The sequence below is a fragment of the Musa acuminata genome, chromosome BXJ1-6, assembly GCF_036884655.1.
Source record: "Musa acuminata AAA Group cultivar baxijiao chromosome BXJ1-6, Cavendish_Baxijiao_AAA, whole genome shotgun sequence".
NCBI classification, from domain to species: Eukaryota; Viridiplantae; Streptophyta; class Magnoliopsida; order Zingiberales; family Musaceae; genus Musa; species Musa acuminata.
In genome coordinates this window covers 9090466-9105097 of record NC_088332.1, presented here as the reverse complement: position 1 = coordinate 9105097, position 14632 = coordinate 9090466, and the positions used below count along the sequence as shown (strand labels likewise).

The following is a 14632-nucleotide window of genomic DNA, read 5'->3' as shown; positions in this document are numbered from 1 at the left end:
ACGATATATTTGTAACAGAGTCGATTAATGGTGATAAATTACTCCGTTTCCTCTGACGATCGTATTATAACTAATGAAGATGACTTGAAGCTCGCTCCATGGCAGCAAGTACTCGTGAACATCATGCTTGATAAGGCCAAGCATTGTAAAAGATGCATTTGGAAAAAAACGAGTTCTATCACCCCTTCTGCGGGTCGCAATGCGAAGCTAACGAACCATAAGACAAGTACGCCACATCAACGAAAATATTGATGAAAAGAAATAATCGAACAAAAAATGTTTGTCTCTCACATTTCAAAATCCACTTAGGACCAGTTTTGTCTTCTAAAGCCATCTCGAGCATTTGACCTGGCACAAGTTTTCAACTCTACTCCATCACATTGCCAATTAAATTCCAGTCCAATACAATCTAACAGGCAGATTGCAAAATCATGCAGGAAAATGTCGGCGAAATCCACGTCAACATCAAAGAAACAAAGAGATCAGCCTGTGTTTATCACAAATACTGAAGCAAAAAAATACTTGAGCTTGTTCCCTGCTTAAAAAGCAAAAGTCTAGGCTGCAATGGATGGCTTGGAGGCGGCAGAAAGCTTGGACCTCCTCTTGGCCAAGCTCTCACTCCTGCGCTCCCTCTGCTCCTTGAGCCTGGTAGCAAGCAGCTTCTGGTACTCAGCAGCTTCAGACTTGGCCTTAGCAATCCTCTTCTTCTTCTCTGCGATCCTGGAGCGCTTCCTCTGCAAGGTCAAGGGAGTCACAAGCCTCTGAATCTTTGGTGCCTTGCTGCACTTCTTGCCTACAAAGAATGTATCAAACATGAAACAAGACCAAACTTCCACATCGGAAAAGCATCTCTTGGAGAGGGAAAAAGACTAGCCATCAAATGCATGTTGCAGTAACTTAAAAGCAACCCACTTCCAAATAACATCACAACAGATGGTTGTTAACTGTATGCAAAAGAAATTGCAAAGCTAACAAATCCCCCCAACTTCGTGCACTATATATAGTCCACCAGCACTAAAAGCTCCAACAAGAAATGGTAGCAGAAGCATGCACTGGATTCAAGTCCTGGAGGAGGTCAAATTCAAATCTAGTAGACACACCAGCACCTTAATTTTTTAAATAGCTAGTTTAGTAACTCTTGAGGTAATAACAATGAAAAAGGTGTATTGTCAAAAGGCAATAAAATCTGGTAAAATAAAACTGCACCTGATTTTGTTGTGAATGTTCGGCGGTACGTATTGACATACTTGCGAACATCATCCTCCTTTGAAAGGTTGAATAGCTTGCGAATTTTGGAGGCCCTCTTGGGTCCCCTCATTCTCGGCTTCTCAATGTCGGTCAATCCTGGAAGATCATTCTCACCCTTCTTGACAATAACTAAGTTCAGAACGGAGAGATCAGGGCTAACAATGCAACCACGAACTGACTTCCTCCTACGCTCTCCGTTACGCCTTCCATAGCCACGGAAGCAAGGTGTACCTTAACAAATTATCCAAAATTACAAAATCATCTAAAGAAGAATTCCAAGTGATTGCATAAACCACAACAAAATATCAATACCCCTGTGAAGCAGCAGACGGACACGACCAGGAGTTAGCACTCCCTGCTTCATGGGGAAACCTTGTTTGTCACAACCTCCCATGATCTTGAAAACATAACCTTTGAACTCCTGGATGAAAATGGCACATCGTTTACATTTTTTGATATTGCAATCTTCCAAATATGTTAACTGCTAAAAATGTTGCTGAATCATACCTCCCCAAGAGCATCTCCACTAACTTCCTGAGAGATCCTTTTGTCAAAAAATGCACGACTACAAACCAGATTATGAAAGCTCAGTACATTATCATTGCAAAAAAGGCTACAACAACCCTAAATACTTGACTTAAAATGATTTCCAACTGCTGGTTAACGATTAAAAATGTCAAAAATGAGCTAGACAAAAACTGGAAAAAAGTGCAAAAATGCTAAGAGAGATTTCAGGGTTCTTGTCCATGCTGCACACATTATACAAGTAAAGTTTAATTGCTTTACTAGTGTAAATTAAGAGACAGGTGACAGAAAACTATTATGTCAATAGATAACTCCAGCTTTCCCTTTCTCAATATGCTGAGAGAGTAATTGATCAAACAGTAATGAGGATACAAAATGGCACTGCTAAGTACTGCAAGTGCAGAGGCTGTTTGTACCAGGTGTATTGAGCTTTGCCCATGCAAATGCAGAAATTGCTTTCTCCATTTGAACACATGACACCAAGGTTACCACATAGCAATCTCTACACTATGAACCATCCACCAAGACAAGCACAGGTCTTCAAATGACTTTAGTCGCCAACTTAACCATCAAACAAGAGGACAAGACATCAACTGTTTACTTTGTGTTATAATGAAATTGATCTTTAAAAGGCTACTAGTGCTTGTAGATACTGCATAAAAAAGTATTCAACTGCATAGATTCCTCAGTTGTCCAATGTCACCCTGCAAATATCCACCTTCACAACATAAGTTCCAGTAACCTGAAATATGTAATTACCTCCAGAAATTATATCTTGTTGGTGCCATTCCTTCTTCATCTTACCTCAAATGGGTTCTCTAATGCTATTTCAACATCTATATTCAAATATAATCCAACCAGGATTGATGATTTCCAGGACAGTGTGACCTGAGGCTATGTTTTAAGGTAAAATTAGTTCCGAATCGACTGATCTACCTCAGAAATGACATAGGTCAATCATTATATGTCAACTCATCACCACAGAACAATCAATAGTTCGTTTGAATCAAAAGATAATCAAACAATCAATTTCTACCAATCATAACATTTTGGAAGAAGTCAGGCATTGTGCCATCATCTTGAAAACCATATCCTACAACAAGCTGTAATGTCTCAATTGTAGACTAAGTGCTACAAGTAAAAACAGAAATAGGTGACTCACTGAACAAGACAAATCAAAAGGAAAACAGCGCTTACGAAAGGGAAAAAAACATAAAGCAAAATAAAAAAAAAGCTGCAGGATAAAGGATAAACAGTATAAGCAGCACCATTTGAAATCTATAGGAATTCCAGAATAAATTTCACACCCACATGTAACTACTAGTAATAATAGCAGCTAAGTGAATTTGCAGGGAAAAATGAAATCAAATAGAATGCCTATTGCTAGTTCGACGGATACACAGTTTTGTCTGAGATGATAATGCACCCACGAACAGCATATGATTAATGTGTATACCACATTTTTATGACCTTTAAATTAAAACAGTTGTAAGCATCAAACTTTCTTGTTTACAACGTACAATAAGACTACTAATCACGACTTCCTTATAGCTATTAGGAGACTATAGTCTTCTTGACTAAAATCATTTGTAAACTATTAGTCACTTTACAGAGACGAACCTGATGGATGCACAGTAAACTAAAAGTTGCACTGATTTCAAAGTAATACTAGTTCAGATAACCAAATTCAACACCGACTCCTCACGAATGAGATTGTAAGAATGATCATGGTCCGAACAATCTAACAACAAGTTCTTCGACGACCATTTATTTTAGCGAATCGAGTAAGAAAGATGGTAGCATTAGCGGAGTTCCAAGTATACTAGCACCAAGTTCTTCTAGAACGAAGACAGTTGATGTTTAGCGGCGTCAAAGATGAAGAAAATGCACTAGCGATACAGGATAAAAATGATAAGGACAGAAATAATTCGGATCTACAAAGAAAACGTAGAACAGAATCCACAGCCGCTTACAGCTTCTGGTCGTCATCAATTTCAAGCTTCTTCTGGCATCCAGTGGTCGGATTAGCAATATTGAACTGCAACAATAACACCAAAACCAACAATCAAACTCATCGGGAGCTCCATAACGAACAATCAAAGAAAAGAGATCTCACGAACGCATCAGCCTGTTTGGGTAAGTACCTTCATCTTGGTTCAAAGACTCGCCGGGCTCCACGAAGCAAGCGCGAGAGAGGAGCTCGGACCGCCTTATCGAAACGACTCCGCCGTTAGGTTTTCTCTCGGTATCGCCTGCTCTTTTATACGACGGTCGAAGGCGAGCGCAACCAGCGTCCTCGGATCCCGACCGTTCGTTCCTGCGCCTCACCACCGTTTGATCGTTTCGATCCCTTCGAGCCACGTTCTTCCGCTTGTCCGGTAGACCGAACCAAATAAATCGAAGCGAACCGTAATGGGGCAAATGTGTTAGTTTAGGACTGTTAGAGGGATATATAGGTAAAACCGTCTTCGGTGCACCGTTGCCTCCCACCATCCTCCCTTCTTAGCTGTCCCATATCTCTCTCCTTTCTTAATTAGTCGTCCTCAAAAAGCGTTGCATCACAAGACAGCTGTCTCTTGTCGCTTTGTGGATCGACCGACCCGATGCTTCTTCCTGCTTGCTATCGACGGTGGATCACAAACACTCTCATGGGATCTGCTGTGCATTCATCAGCCCTCGTAACTTCTTTACCGCACGGCCCTTAAAATTTCCCTTCCGATTATTATTATTCATTTTTCAGAAAAAACGAAAATAGAAAAGAGTTCCGGTTTGGGATCTTCTCCAGTGATTGTACAATGATGGGACCGATCATTATGGAGATGGTGATCGGTACCCATTGTGGTCGGTTGTGATATGGAATTCGATTGATTTATTGGAAGCCGAAGTTGGAGAAGATCCTTGCACAAACTTTTTATCTTCCCCTTTAAAAGCTGCCTTCTCTGCCTCTTCTTTTCTTCTCCGTCTGCGTTGTTTGGTTCTCCTCCTCGGTTTCTTTGGGCGGTAGAGGCGGCGGCGGTGGCGATGGCGGGGACGAGGGAGGAGAACGTATACATGGCTAAGCTGGCGGAGCAGGCGGAGCGGTACGAGGAGATGGTCGAGTTCATGGAGAAGGTGACGGGGGCCGCAATGGAAGGGGAGGAGCTAACGGTGGAGGAGCGCAACCTCCTATCGGTCGCCTACAAGAACGTGGTCGGCGCCCGCCGCGCATCGTGGCGGATCGTCTCCTCCATCGAGCAGAAGGAGGAGAGCCGCGGCAACGAGGGCCACGTCGCCGCCATACGCGACTACCGCGCCAAGATCGAGGCCGAGCTCACCTCCATCTGCGGCGGCATCCTCCGCCTCCTCGACGAGCGCCTTGTCCCTTCCGCCTCCGCCGCCGACTCCAAGGTCTTCTATCTCAAGATGAAGGGAGACTACCACCGCTACCTCGCCGAGTTTAAGACCGGCTCCGACCGCAAGGACGCGGCCGAGTCCACCCTCGCCGCGTACAAGTCCGCCCAGGTACTTATTCGTTTAATCTCTCTCCCGATCTGACGCCTTGGTCTTCCATGATATGGTCTTGACTAACCCAGAGTTAGTCATCAGATCACTGGATTGAGTCGTTTGATCTTTGTTTTGTACATTAATATTCTGATAATCTTGATGCTTGACGGGGGATGCCGGATGGAAACAAGATGATCGATAGGATTAGCGTTAGTGCATGTATCTTTTGGATTCTGATTTGGCTTGTATCTATGGATTGATAGGACATTGCGTCGGCGGAGCTTTCATCCACTCATCCGATCCGGCTGGGCCTCGCACTCAACTTCTCGGTGTTCTACTACGAGATCCTGAACTCACCGGATCGTGCCTGCGACCTCGCAAAGCAGGTGAACTACGGATCTCTTTGTTATGGCCATTCTAAATTGCATTCTCTTTCGAAAGCAGGCTATTACGTTAATTACTCCATCTATACTGTCGCTCTGCCATATTGTAATGTTTGACAGCTTGATTCACCTCAGCCATGTCTCTTCCTTATTGTATGTGGATAGGGATTTGGGAACCAGTAGTTATCTAATTCATTGCAAGTTTTCTGATATCTCAAAACTCCCTTTTCAAAATTAATAGTTCTATGGCTTCGGGGTTCCATTTTTTTCTTGGTTAATTTTTGATACATGATGCTTGTAATACCGATGATGTCTGGATTAGTCCGACTCAGTTTAGGCCACGTGCACAAGAAATCTGGTGTGGTCGAAAGCTCGTGCTCCATAGCTGACTTGCGTAAAGACTAAGGTCGAGCAGCTTTCCTAATGTGGTCCCTTTGAGTCCGGATGACGAAATGGAGTAGCTTTAATAAACGGTAATTGATCTCGAGTATTGTATCTCGAATAGCTTTTTATAGCGGGCAAACTGGGAGGAATAATATTTGATGGTATGTATGGAATGTTCCTTCAGCCTTTCATTTTCGGAGCAAGACGGAACATTTTCCCATATCGTTATTTTGGACTATGGCCCATGTGGCCTGGCCAGTGACCGAGCTTTGCCTTCTTACTGCCGATTGCGTTGCCACGTATCGAACCCTGACTAGGGACAAAATTTTCCTCTATCAATACATCATTTTATTGATATACTTGCACCACTATTTCTTTGTGCAGTTCAACATAAGGTTGTGTTAAGAACTTATTCTGTTTTACCCCTTTACATTTCCTTGAAGATTGAGCAAACATTTAAGGTGGAAAGATATTATTAGTCATGGAAATCTTTCTTTCTCTTAGGTTTGGCCTTCCACATGGGGTTTGGTTTTGCCAGCTACCTCGGCATATGTCGAATCTGTTGCTTGTAACTAATGGAAATGCCAAAGTCCTCTGACTTAATATTGCTTTTTCTTGTGAATCAAGGCTGCAATCTCATGTTGATTATGCTGCATCCAAGAGTATTGTATAATTGTTGATTTCTTCTTGGTTATGTTTGGCTCAATTGACATGTTAATTGAATTGATCATTCTATTTAATATATAACATGAAATTTGATTCTTTGTGATGTGTACAAAAGCAGTTGGAGATGTATATGGCTATGGCAATTGTTCTATCATCTAACCCAATTTACTGTCTATGATAGCCTCTTTGTTTATCTTATCATGCTTAATGTTATTTGGTAAAAGATAGCTATCAGCTCCATCAGCTTCATACCTTTAAGCCTTCAATTTGGTACAAGTCAATCTTGTATGAGTGTTTAATTAATCAACTCCTGTCATAGTTCTTATTATGTAAGTTTTAAGATCCCTATTGATTTCTTTAAGTGTCTGTCTACACCTTTTTTCTCTTTTCGTTTGTTTGTCTAAAAGATTACAATGGATCATCCCGCAGGCATTTGATGAAGCAATTGCTGAACTGGACACCCTAGGAGAGGAATCCTACAAAGATAGCACTCTCATCATGCAGCTCCTTCGTGACAACCTGACACTGTGGACTTCAGACATGCAGGTGGGTTTACTTGTTCTACCTTCCATTCACCTCGCATCGGAAGAATCCTACCCCATTCATTGTTGTGGATTTGTTTGCTCTCAAACAGGATGATGGAGTGGACGAGATCAAGGAAGCGCCCAAGGGCGAGGACCAGTAGCAAAAATATATCATGTCTCCCGACTAAGAAGCTTCAATCTCTTCAAATCCTCTTGCTTTGCCATATGATATATAGGTGGAGATTGCGTCTTCTCTGTGGTCTTCGCTTCGATGTTCGAGTGCTTCGTTAATCGTATTCGCTGTCGTTCGTGTTCTTTTCATTTTAAGCTGATGGAACCCGCTTGTTATGTGTCGTTTGCTTCCGCAGTGGCGTCTCTGCTGCCAGTGTGTTTGGATTTTGAGGGGCATGAGTTGTCACTGATTTATTGAATAGATAGAGCCATTCTGCTTCATTGTGGGCATCGAGATCAGGCATTCATGTGACGCTGCTCTCAGGATAATACCATACAGAACAATAATGACCATCCAAGGTCTGCTTATGGCCGTCAGTTATCCTCTAGCAATCGGCTCTACTGCTGGAACAAAGATAATTTATGGCACAATCAGTCACCACACTATACTAGAATTCCTTGGCAAAGTCGAGAAGAATGGGATACATCAGTACATATTAATCGAAATTATCTTAACAAAATAGTAAGCGTGACTGAATTCCAAGGGGTTATGCTGCATCGCATGAGCCATCCCATCCCGCACGCAAAGTAATTCTAGTACGTGCCTTTTTGTCCCACAAAAAAATCTTTCGATCTGATCGTATGTATTTGGGGGGAACAAGAAATGGAATCAAACCTAACATATAATCATGTTGGTTGGCATCGAGGACATGTATGTATTTCTGCCCCTCACACCAATGCTGATCAAAGCAGGTGTGTTTTGATGTACATAAAAAGCATATGAAATCACATAACAATTTGCAACTGCGGCGCACCTCCGGCTAAGACATGGAGTACCTTGACGACCGGTAACGAGCACGAAACGATGTGAGTCATCTGCTTCAGGGATCTCCCAACCTCGGGCTCGGCAGCTGTACCCCTGGAGAGGTCGGCAGCCCCAACCCCGGCGCAGCCATCATCATCTGGTACGCCGTCCGTGGCGACAGCAGGCATCCGAAACCTAGCGGCGAGCTCGGCGGCGGCAGCGCCGGCGCAACTGCTGGAGATGGGGCCAGGCACGGAAGGCCGCCACCGCCGCGGAGGCGACGCATGTAGGCCGAGATCGGCGACTCTGCCGCGGCGCTGACGGTCGGGAGTGGTGGGAGAGGTGACAGCGGGGGCCGCGTCCAGGGTTCCACGGCAGGCAGGGGCGGAGGCGGGGCGAGGGCCGGAAGGCGGGGGGCGAGGTGGGCTAGCGGCGGCGGGCGTATGCGGTGGAGGCGGGAGGTCGGGGCGGCGGCGACAGACGTGACCACGGGTGGGACGGCAAGGGGGGGACGTGGCGGCGGCAGCTCCGCAGGCGGGGGACGGGTCTGGTGGTGCGCAGGCGACCCGGTGAGCTTCTGGACGATGTCGCGGAAGTTGTTCTTGTCGATGTTGTACACCGGCGGCTGCGGCTGGTACGGCGGAGCTCCCCCGCCGCTACCAACGCTCGCCCCCGTCGCCGCCGCCGCCTCCGGACCCGGAGCAGCAGCAGCAGTCGATGCAGCTGCAGGATTAGGGCTTCTGGTTAGCGGTTTGGAGATCTTGTAGGAGGCTCTGTTGAGTGACCTAAGTGAGCTGTTGCCACTTGTCTTGGTGTTGCTGGCCGAGCTGCTGCTGCCACCGCCGCCAGCAGTACAAGCATCAGCAGCCGCAGCAGGAGTCAAAGAGTGATCATCCGCAGCGATGACGGTGGTGGTGGAGGAGGAGGCGGAGGAGGCGGAGGTGGTGGTGGAGATGGAGGATGAGGAGGAGGAGAGATTAGCAGCGGAATGACAGGCTTTCTCCATCATTATCTGCAAGACTGAAAGGGCGTTTGAATCTTCTTTCCTGGCTTTTGTGTGTGGAAACGGCGGTGTTGGGTCATATAATAACAATAGCTTGAGCACACTGACAAGCGACAGCACATGCTCATTAAACCCATTTCTCTCCTGTGTGTCACTCGCCATATGAAAAGATTTGAAAGGAATCCATCGCGTCTGTTCTGCAGAGAGACAAAGACCTCATCTTCCCCATTCATATCATGCGGGTGCTGAGTCCAAACCCTGTTAGCTACTTCATCTCAGATCAACAACGATCCAACCCACTTCATTTACATTCAATGGAGGAAGAAAAGTCCAAACCCGATGTCTGGGTATTAGTGTGTATGAGCGAGGGAGAGAGAGACAAGGTATGAATGATGGGTGTAATATAATAAGCAGGCAGGGGCCCAGGAAGGAGCAGACAGAGCTGATGAAGATGACGACCGTTGATGGAGACGGTCAAAAGGTTGCGTTTCGGAGACCGTAAGATAACGACAACTTTGAGAGAGAGAGAGAGAGGGGGGGGAGAGGAGGCAGTAATTTTTGCGGTTGCTGTCTTGCTTGCAGTGGAATTCTAAGATTCTGTCAGCTAAATAAGACGACAACTGAGAGGGGGCTCGCTTGGAACTAAAGCGTCGCCTTTGACGGTTGACCGGCCCACACCTACTTGCCGTGCTCATCCTTTTCTTTCTTTCATTTTATTTCTATTTTCCGGGCATCTTTACTATTTATTTTGATCTTTTAGTTTTAGGCGTCGGATCGTGATCTAAAGGCTGAGATAAATTCCTGTTATTTTGGCTGTAGTAAGACCAAGAGGCACTGTAGATCTGGTGAAAGAGATCGGTCACCGACACCGGATGGGAAGGGCCCACTCGTTTTCCCTCCACGTGTTCCATGTATTATGGATCATCGAACGATGCCCGTTGCCCCTTCTTCTGAGTTACACGTCTCACGCACCTGTCCTTGTGGCTGAGGGGAGTGGTGGAAAGAGGACCGCAAAAAGCGGGACCACCGCACGCAATAACAGAGCAGGTAGGGCAACTGGGTCGGCGGTGAAACGGATGAAAGCGTTTCGATCGAAGGAACCAATTAAAATTCTAGTTCGAGAGGAGCGGATCAAGTGAGTTTTCGGGTCGGATCCAATTCACACTCCGAATCCGCATGAAAAACAGGTTTCGAGCAGCATGAGATCATAATTATTATTTTTTAATTTTTTACTAAAATATACAAAAGGAGTGAGGTCGAGCACTCGGAGGTCATCATCTTCTCCTCCTTAACTCGAGATGGGTACGACAATGCCAAATATAGCTCATCAGTTTGATCGATTATGGTAGATTTTTTTTTTTTTGTGGGAGGGGGGAACGATAGATTGTCACCGGCAACACATACACCCCTTGTTAGCAATTCTCATCGAGCAATGGAGATCGAAAAACCCGACCCCCTCCTCCGCCTAAGATGGGTCTCTCGATGATCCCTTAATAATAAGTGTCTCCGTAGCTCATCACATCATCGCCAAAAGCACCCACATGCCTCCCTTATAGTCCTCACAGAGCCATGGAGGTCGAGAGGCTTGACCACCCTCCTTCGCTCAAGGTATGGAGTTCGAGTACCCGACCCTCCTCTTTTGTCACCAACAAGCAACAAAGGTCAGAAAAATATAGGTAAAAATCGGCCCTCGCCTCCTAAGATGGGTCCCTCGATGATGGGAGGGGCAGGTCGACGATGAGAGTTTTCGCAACCTGCTACATCATCACTAGTAATGCTTGCACCTCTTACTTATAGTCCTCCTCGAGCTATGGAGATTGGGAAGCTTGACCACCCTAGTTTGCTCAAGATATGGAAGTTGAAAAACCTGACCCCCTCCTCTACGCAAGGTGAGTCCCCCGACGATGAATAGAGAAGATTAACGATTGGAGTCTCTACAACTCGTTGTATTGTTGCTAACAACACTTGCTGTTGAGAAACCTAGGGGTGATATCACATGTGCAACAGAAGAACATAAAATAAAAATATCATATTTCCAAAAATATATTCATCGTCGTGCGAAGATTGATGCACAAAAACTCATGAAACTAAAAACCATGTGTGAGATAATTACGTTACTTAGGGAAATTGTATATCTCTGAAATTCTGCAGATCTATGGGAGAGGATGAAGGAGGTCAAGCGTCCTCCTCTCTAGCGGTGATCCACAAGATAGGGGCTGAAAAGATGCTTATTGAATCGCTGCCTAAATCTCCACACCTGCTATATGAGAAGGAGATGGGAGAGGAGAATAGGAGGTGGCAACTAAGAAGTCTTCCTATAACCCTTTAGTGTTCTCCTATTTATAGAGATCCTTGTTAACTTAAGTCTAATGGATCCTACCATATTGGATATTCGATCTCTATCCAATTACCCAAACCTCTTATATTAGTGGGTCTCTACCCAATAATCTCTTATTAGCTCTTATTCGATCTCATTTATAAGATCCAATAATTTATGGGCTTAATAGATATATAATAAGATAGGGCTCCAATGAATATCTTATATATGAATCTTTACTTGTCGTAACACCTACTATATGCGTATGACTCTCTAGGCTTAATATTGAGCTTGTCATGAGTCATAAATATCAGAACTCTTTCTAGCTCAGTGAATTATTATCTCCATAATAATTCATTCGACTCATCGATTGTAGACGTACTAGGCCACTACGCCGTAGTACCAAACAATATAGGAGAATCAAATACTTTTGACCTATCTGTCCTCAATTATCATGTACTTATAGTCCCTTATCCATCTAATATCAAAGAGACTATATACTGGTCATAATACTATCAGGCTCATACGATTTCTCCTCGAGTCTCGCTCTAATTGAATTCTCCCGGAGAACTCTTTCTTTCTCAATTTGAATGACCATAGCCAAGGATTTGTCTAAGCAAGATATTTCTCTCATGATACCGAGAGTAGATAATCTTCTGTCGATACTCAATAACTCTCGTAAGGTTGGTTGTCACTCCCGATGACCGACTATACTAGATCTGGAACTTTCAAACATATAAGTCTGCTATCAAAGAGCGGAGTACTGATACATGATATCATTGGTGTCTCAAGTCTAAGGATCAAGTACACAATTGAGATGATGAAATTACTATCTAACAATGAGATATCATAAACCATCAAACTTTCCATGAGCGAATCATTCAGCGAACTCATTCTCTAATAAGTATATATAATGTAGCCCTAGTGTCCCACACGAACAACCATGAGACCAGCCGCCTCCATCATATGGATAGGTATACATCACACTAATTTGTCCAGTTATCTCGATATCCCTCTCGAGTAACATATGACCATGATTATTTATGGTGTGTTTAAAGGTGAATCAATCTCATCATCATGATCTCATCACGATCTGATTCTTATTATACAAATCTATTAACATCACAATATATTTATGCATCAAGCAATATAAAGTGAGACAATATCATAATAATAATAAACAAAAAAACTACGTTTCAAGTCACATGTGTCATCACTTATGTGATTAGTTTGTAGGGTACCTATGACTAGCATATACACCCTCGCCTATGGTCCTCACTGCAAGTCATGCTGTCACCGAGTCATAGAGGTTAGAAAATCAACCCTCATCATTATTGACCTCCACACTCGATGGAAAGTCGAGGTTCACGTCAGCATCTGCTATCAACGAGAATCGACCCCTTATCGAGGAACAAAAGTTGTCAATTCAAGGTGCAGGTTGGGCACCCCAAACCCTACTAGCATTTGCTTAATGCACGAAGTTGACGAATTAATTAAAGAGGCACAAGCTTAATATATCAAGTGAATAAGACGTTGTACTTTAAATCCCTCTTGTGAGAGCCCTCGAAGTACACATTATGATAGGAAGAATATCATTAGTCAATCATCATTCGACATGTGATCTTCATATTGTGTCTAAGTTGGAAGGAGAATATAAAGACCACCCTCTACTTGTCTACCTATGTGGATAAGGGTTGAATGCAGGCAATTATAGGTTATCGCCCCTTGTCACTCGCGAGGATAAAAGGTCAAAGGGGGATTATTAGAGATAGTTATTGGCTACCTCCTCTTAGAATATTTCATAAAATATTTTGTCTCTTCACAATCTAAGTATAAAAGCTCATATTCAACACAATGAAAAGAGAGAATCACCTTTTGACCACTCAAGTCACCTACCTCAGGTTATTGACTTGGGCATCGGAGGGACTAGGTCAAGAAACCTCTCCCGACCTCGATATTTATGCAAGTGATACTTCAAGAGCTTAACGTTTCCACCTTAGAGGTATCTAAGACAGCCTTGCGCACACGGGTCTGGAACCATGTAAGGCTGACCAAGACTTCAATGACTTCTTTCAATAATACTTTTGGCGATAGAATGATGATCCACTATCATAGGAATGCTCGTCCACTGACCCTCTCGATGAACACTCAAGCAAAGAGGCTTTACCGTAAACCTATAGTACTTTCACCCAAAGGAGGCAACAATCAATCTTTTCATAAATTAGTGCATCCATCTCAACAAAAAATATTAATACAATATTGATGTTTATTAAATGACTCGAGTCTATCATCCCATAGATGGCCTCGAGCCACTTGGTTATCCCTATCAAAGGGTTCTTAAACCTCACTCAGTAAATACAAATGCTTGAATCCAAGGCTCAATCAATGGATTTGATGGATGATTCCCTATGAATCCAATTATAATAGATGAATTGATGTTGGGAGAAGATACGATGAGAGATCTAATAGTAAAAAGGAGAACCATTAGTCGACCCACCTTGGGTCAATCGTCGTTCACATAGAAAATCGAAGAGGAACTGATTCTGATGAACTTTCATCCTTAATCCTTAGAGGCATTTGATAACAGTAAAGTCATTTTTTATTAGTTCTTTTGCTCAGCTTGCAAAGGAGTTCAAAGTTTACTTCCTTGGGAACGCATGCTCATGGTCTTTAATGGTAACACTTCTCAAACTTAGGAAGGGGGGGGAGTAAATGCTTATAGAATTTATCAGTCGGTTCACGAATAAGTTCTGAGGCATAATAGATGCTCATTCATCACTCTTAATACAGACCTTCATGATGAGTCTCAAGCCCGCTCATATTTTCTAGTCGTTGATAAAGACAACACTGATGACTAAACCAGAGGCACCTTAAAGGGTCAATCAATATATCATCACCAAAGTAATGGTCTTGAGTAAGCATAAGGAGACAAGCAAGAGGCCGAAGCAGGAGCGGTCACAATCAGCCCTAACCTTGAGGTCATCATGGTGAAAGAGAAACGAATGACCCAAGTTATCTCACTCATGGTCCGAGTTGACCATCCTAAAAATGACTAGAACTAAAGGTTTTCACAGATAAAAAATAAGTGACTATTAAAAGATCCTCACCCAATTAAGACCCATT

General features: G+C 43.6%; 3 protein-coding genes across 3 annotated transcripts; 1 reads left to right on the top strand and 2 right to left on the bottom strand.

Annotated features, from left to right (window-relative positions):
• Window positions 1-356: 356 nt before the first annotated feature.
• LOC135676078 (small ribosomal subunit protein eS6-like) lies at window positions 357-4175 on the bottom strand. Its single transcript, XM_065186879.1, has 6 exons — window positions 3918-4175; window positions 3747-3811; window positions 1756-1813; window positions 1561-1669; window positions 1207-1479; window positions 357-793 (listed from the first exon to the last, which is right to left on the bottom strand). The coding sequence occupies exons 1-6, from the start codon at window positions 3921-3923 to the stop codon at window positions 555-557; spliced, it is 750 nt and encodes a 249-aa protein (XP_065042951.1). The 5' UTR covers window positions 3924-4175; the 3' UTR covers window positions 357-554.
• A 549-nt stretch (window positions 4176-4724) lies between these two features.
• On the top strand, window positions 4725-7666 carry LOC103987451 (14-3-3 protein 6). The gene is made up of 4 exons (XM_009405760.3): window positions 4725-5274; window positions 5520-5642; window positions 7119-7235; window positions 7324-7666. The coding sequence occupies exons 1-4, from the start codon at window positions 4795-4797 to the stop codon at window positions 7372-7374; spliced, it is 771 nt and encodes a 256-aa protein (XP_009404035.2). The 5' UTR covers window positions 4725-4794; the 3' UTR covers window positions 7375-7666.
• Window positions 7667-8049: 383 nt separating this feature from the next.
• LOC135676077 (VQ motif-containing protein 9-like) lies at window positions 8050-9433 on the bottom strand. Its single transcript, XM_065186878.1, has one exon. The coding sequence runs from the start codon at window positions 9352-9354 to the stop codon at window positions 8266-8268; it is 1089 nt and encodes a 362-aa protein (XP_065042950.1). The 5' UTR covers window positions 9355-9433; the 3' UTR covers window positions 8050-8265.
• Window positions 9434-14632: the final 5199 nt, after the last annotated feature.

Excerpts from the sequence above, each read along its gene's own strand:
- LOC135676078 (XM_065186879.1), bottom strand. Across the intron at positions 1,814-3,746 it reads ATTGATGACGACCAGAAGCT|TCGTGCATTTTTTGACAAAA; the intron begins GTAAGCGGCTGT and ends TCTGGTTTGTAG. Across the intron at positions 1,480-1,560 it reads CCGTCTGCTGCTTCACAGGG|GTACACCTTGCTTCCGTGGC; the intron begins GTATTGATATTT and ends TAATTTGTTAAG.
- LOC103987451 (XM_009405760.3), top strand. The coding sequence starts at position 4,795 with ATGGCGGGGACGAGGGAGGAGAACGTATACATGGCTAAGCTGGCGGAG. Across the intron at positions 5,643-7,118 it reads CCTGCGACCTCGCAAAGCAG|GCATTTGATGAAGCAATTGC; the intron begins GTGAACTACGGA and ends ATCATCCCGCAG. Across the intron at positions 7,236-7,323 it reads TGTGGACTTCAGACATGCAG|GATGATGGAGTGGACGAGAT; the intron begins GTGGGTTTACTT and ends GCTCTCAAACAG.
- LOC135676077 (XM_065186878.1), bottom strand. The coding sequence starts at position 9,354 with ATGGCGAGTGACACACAGGAGAGAAATGGGTTTAATGAGCATGTGCTG.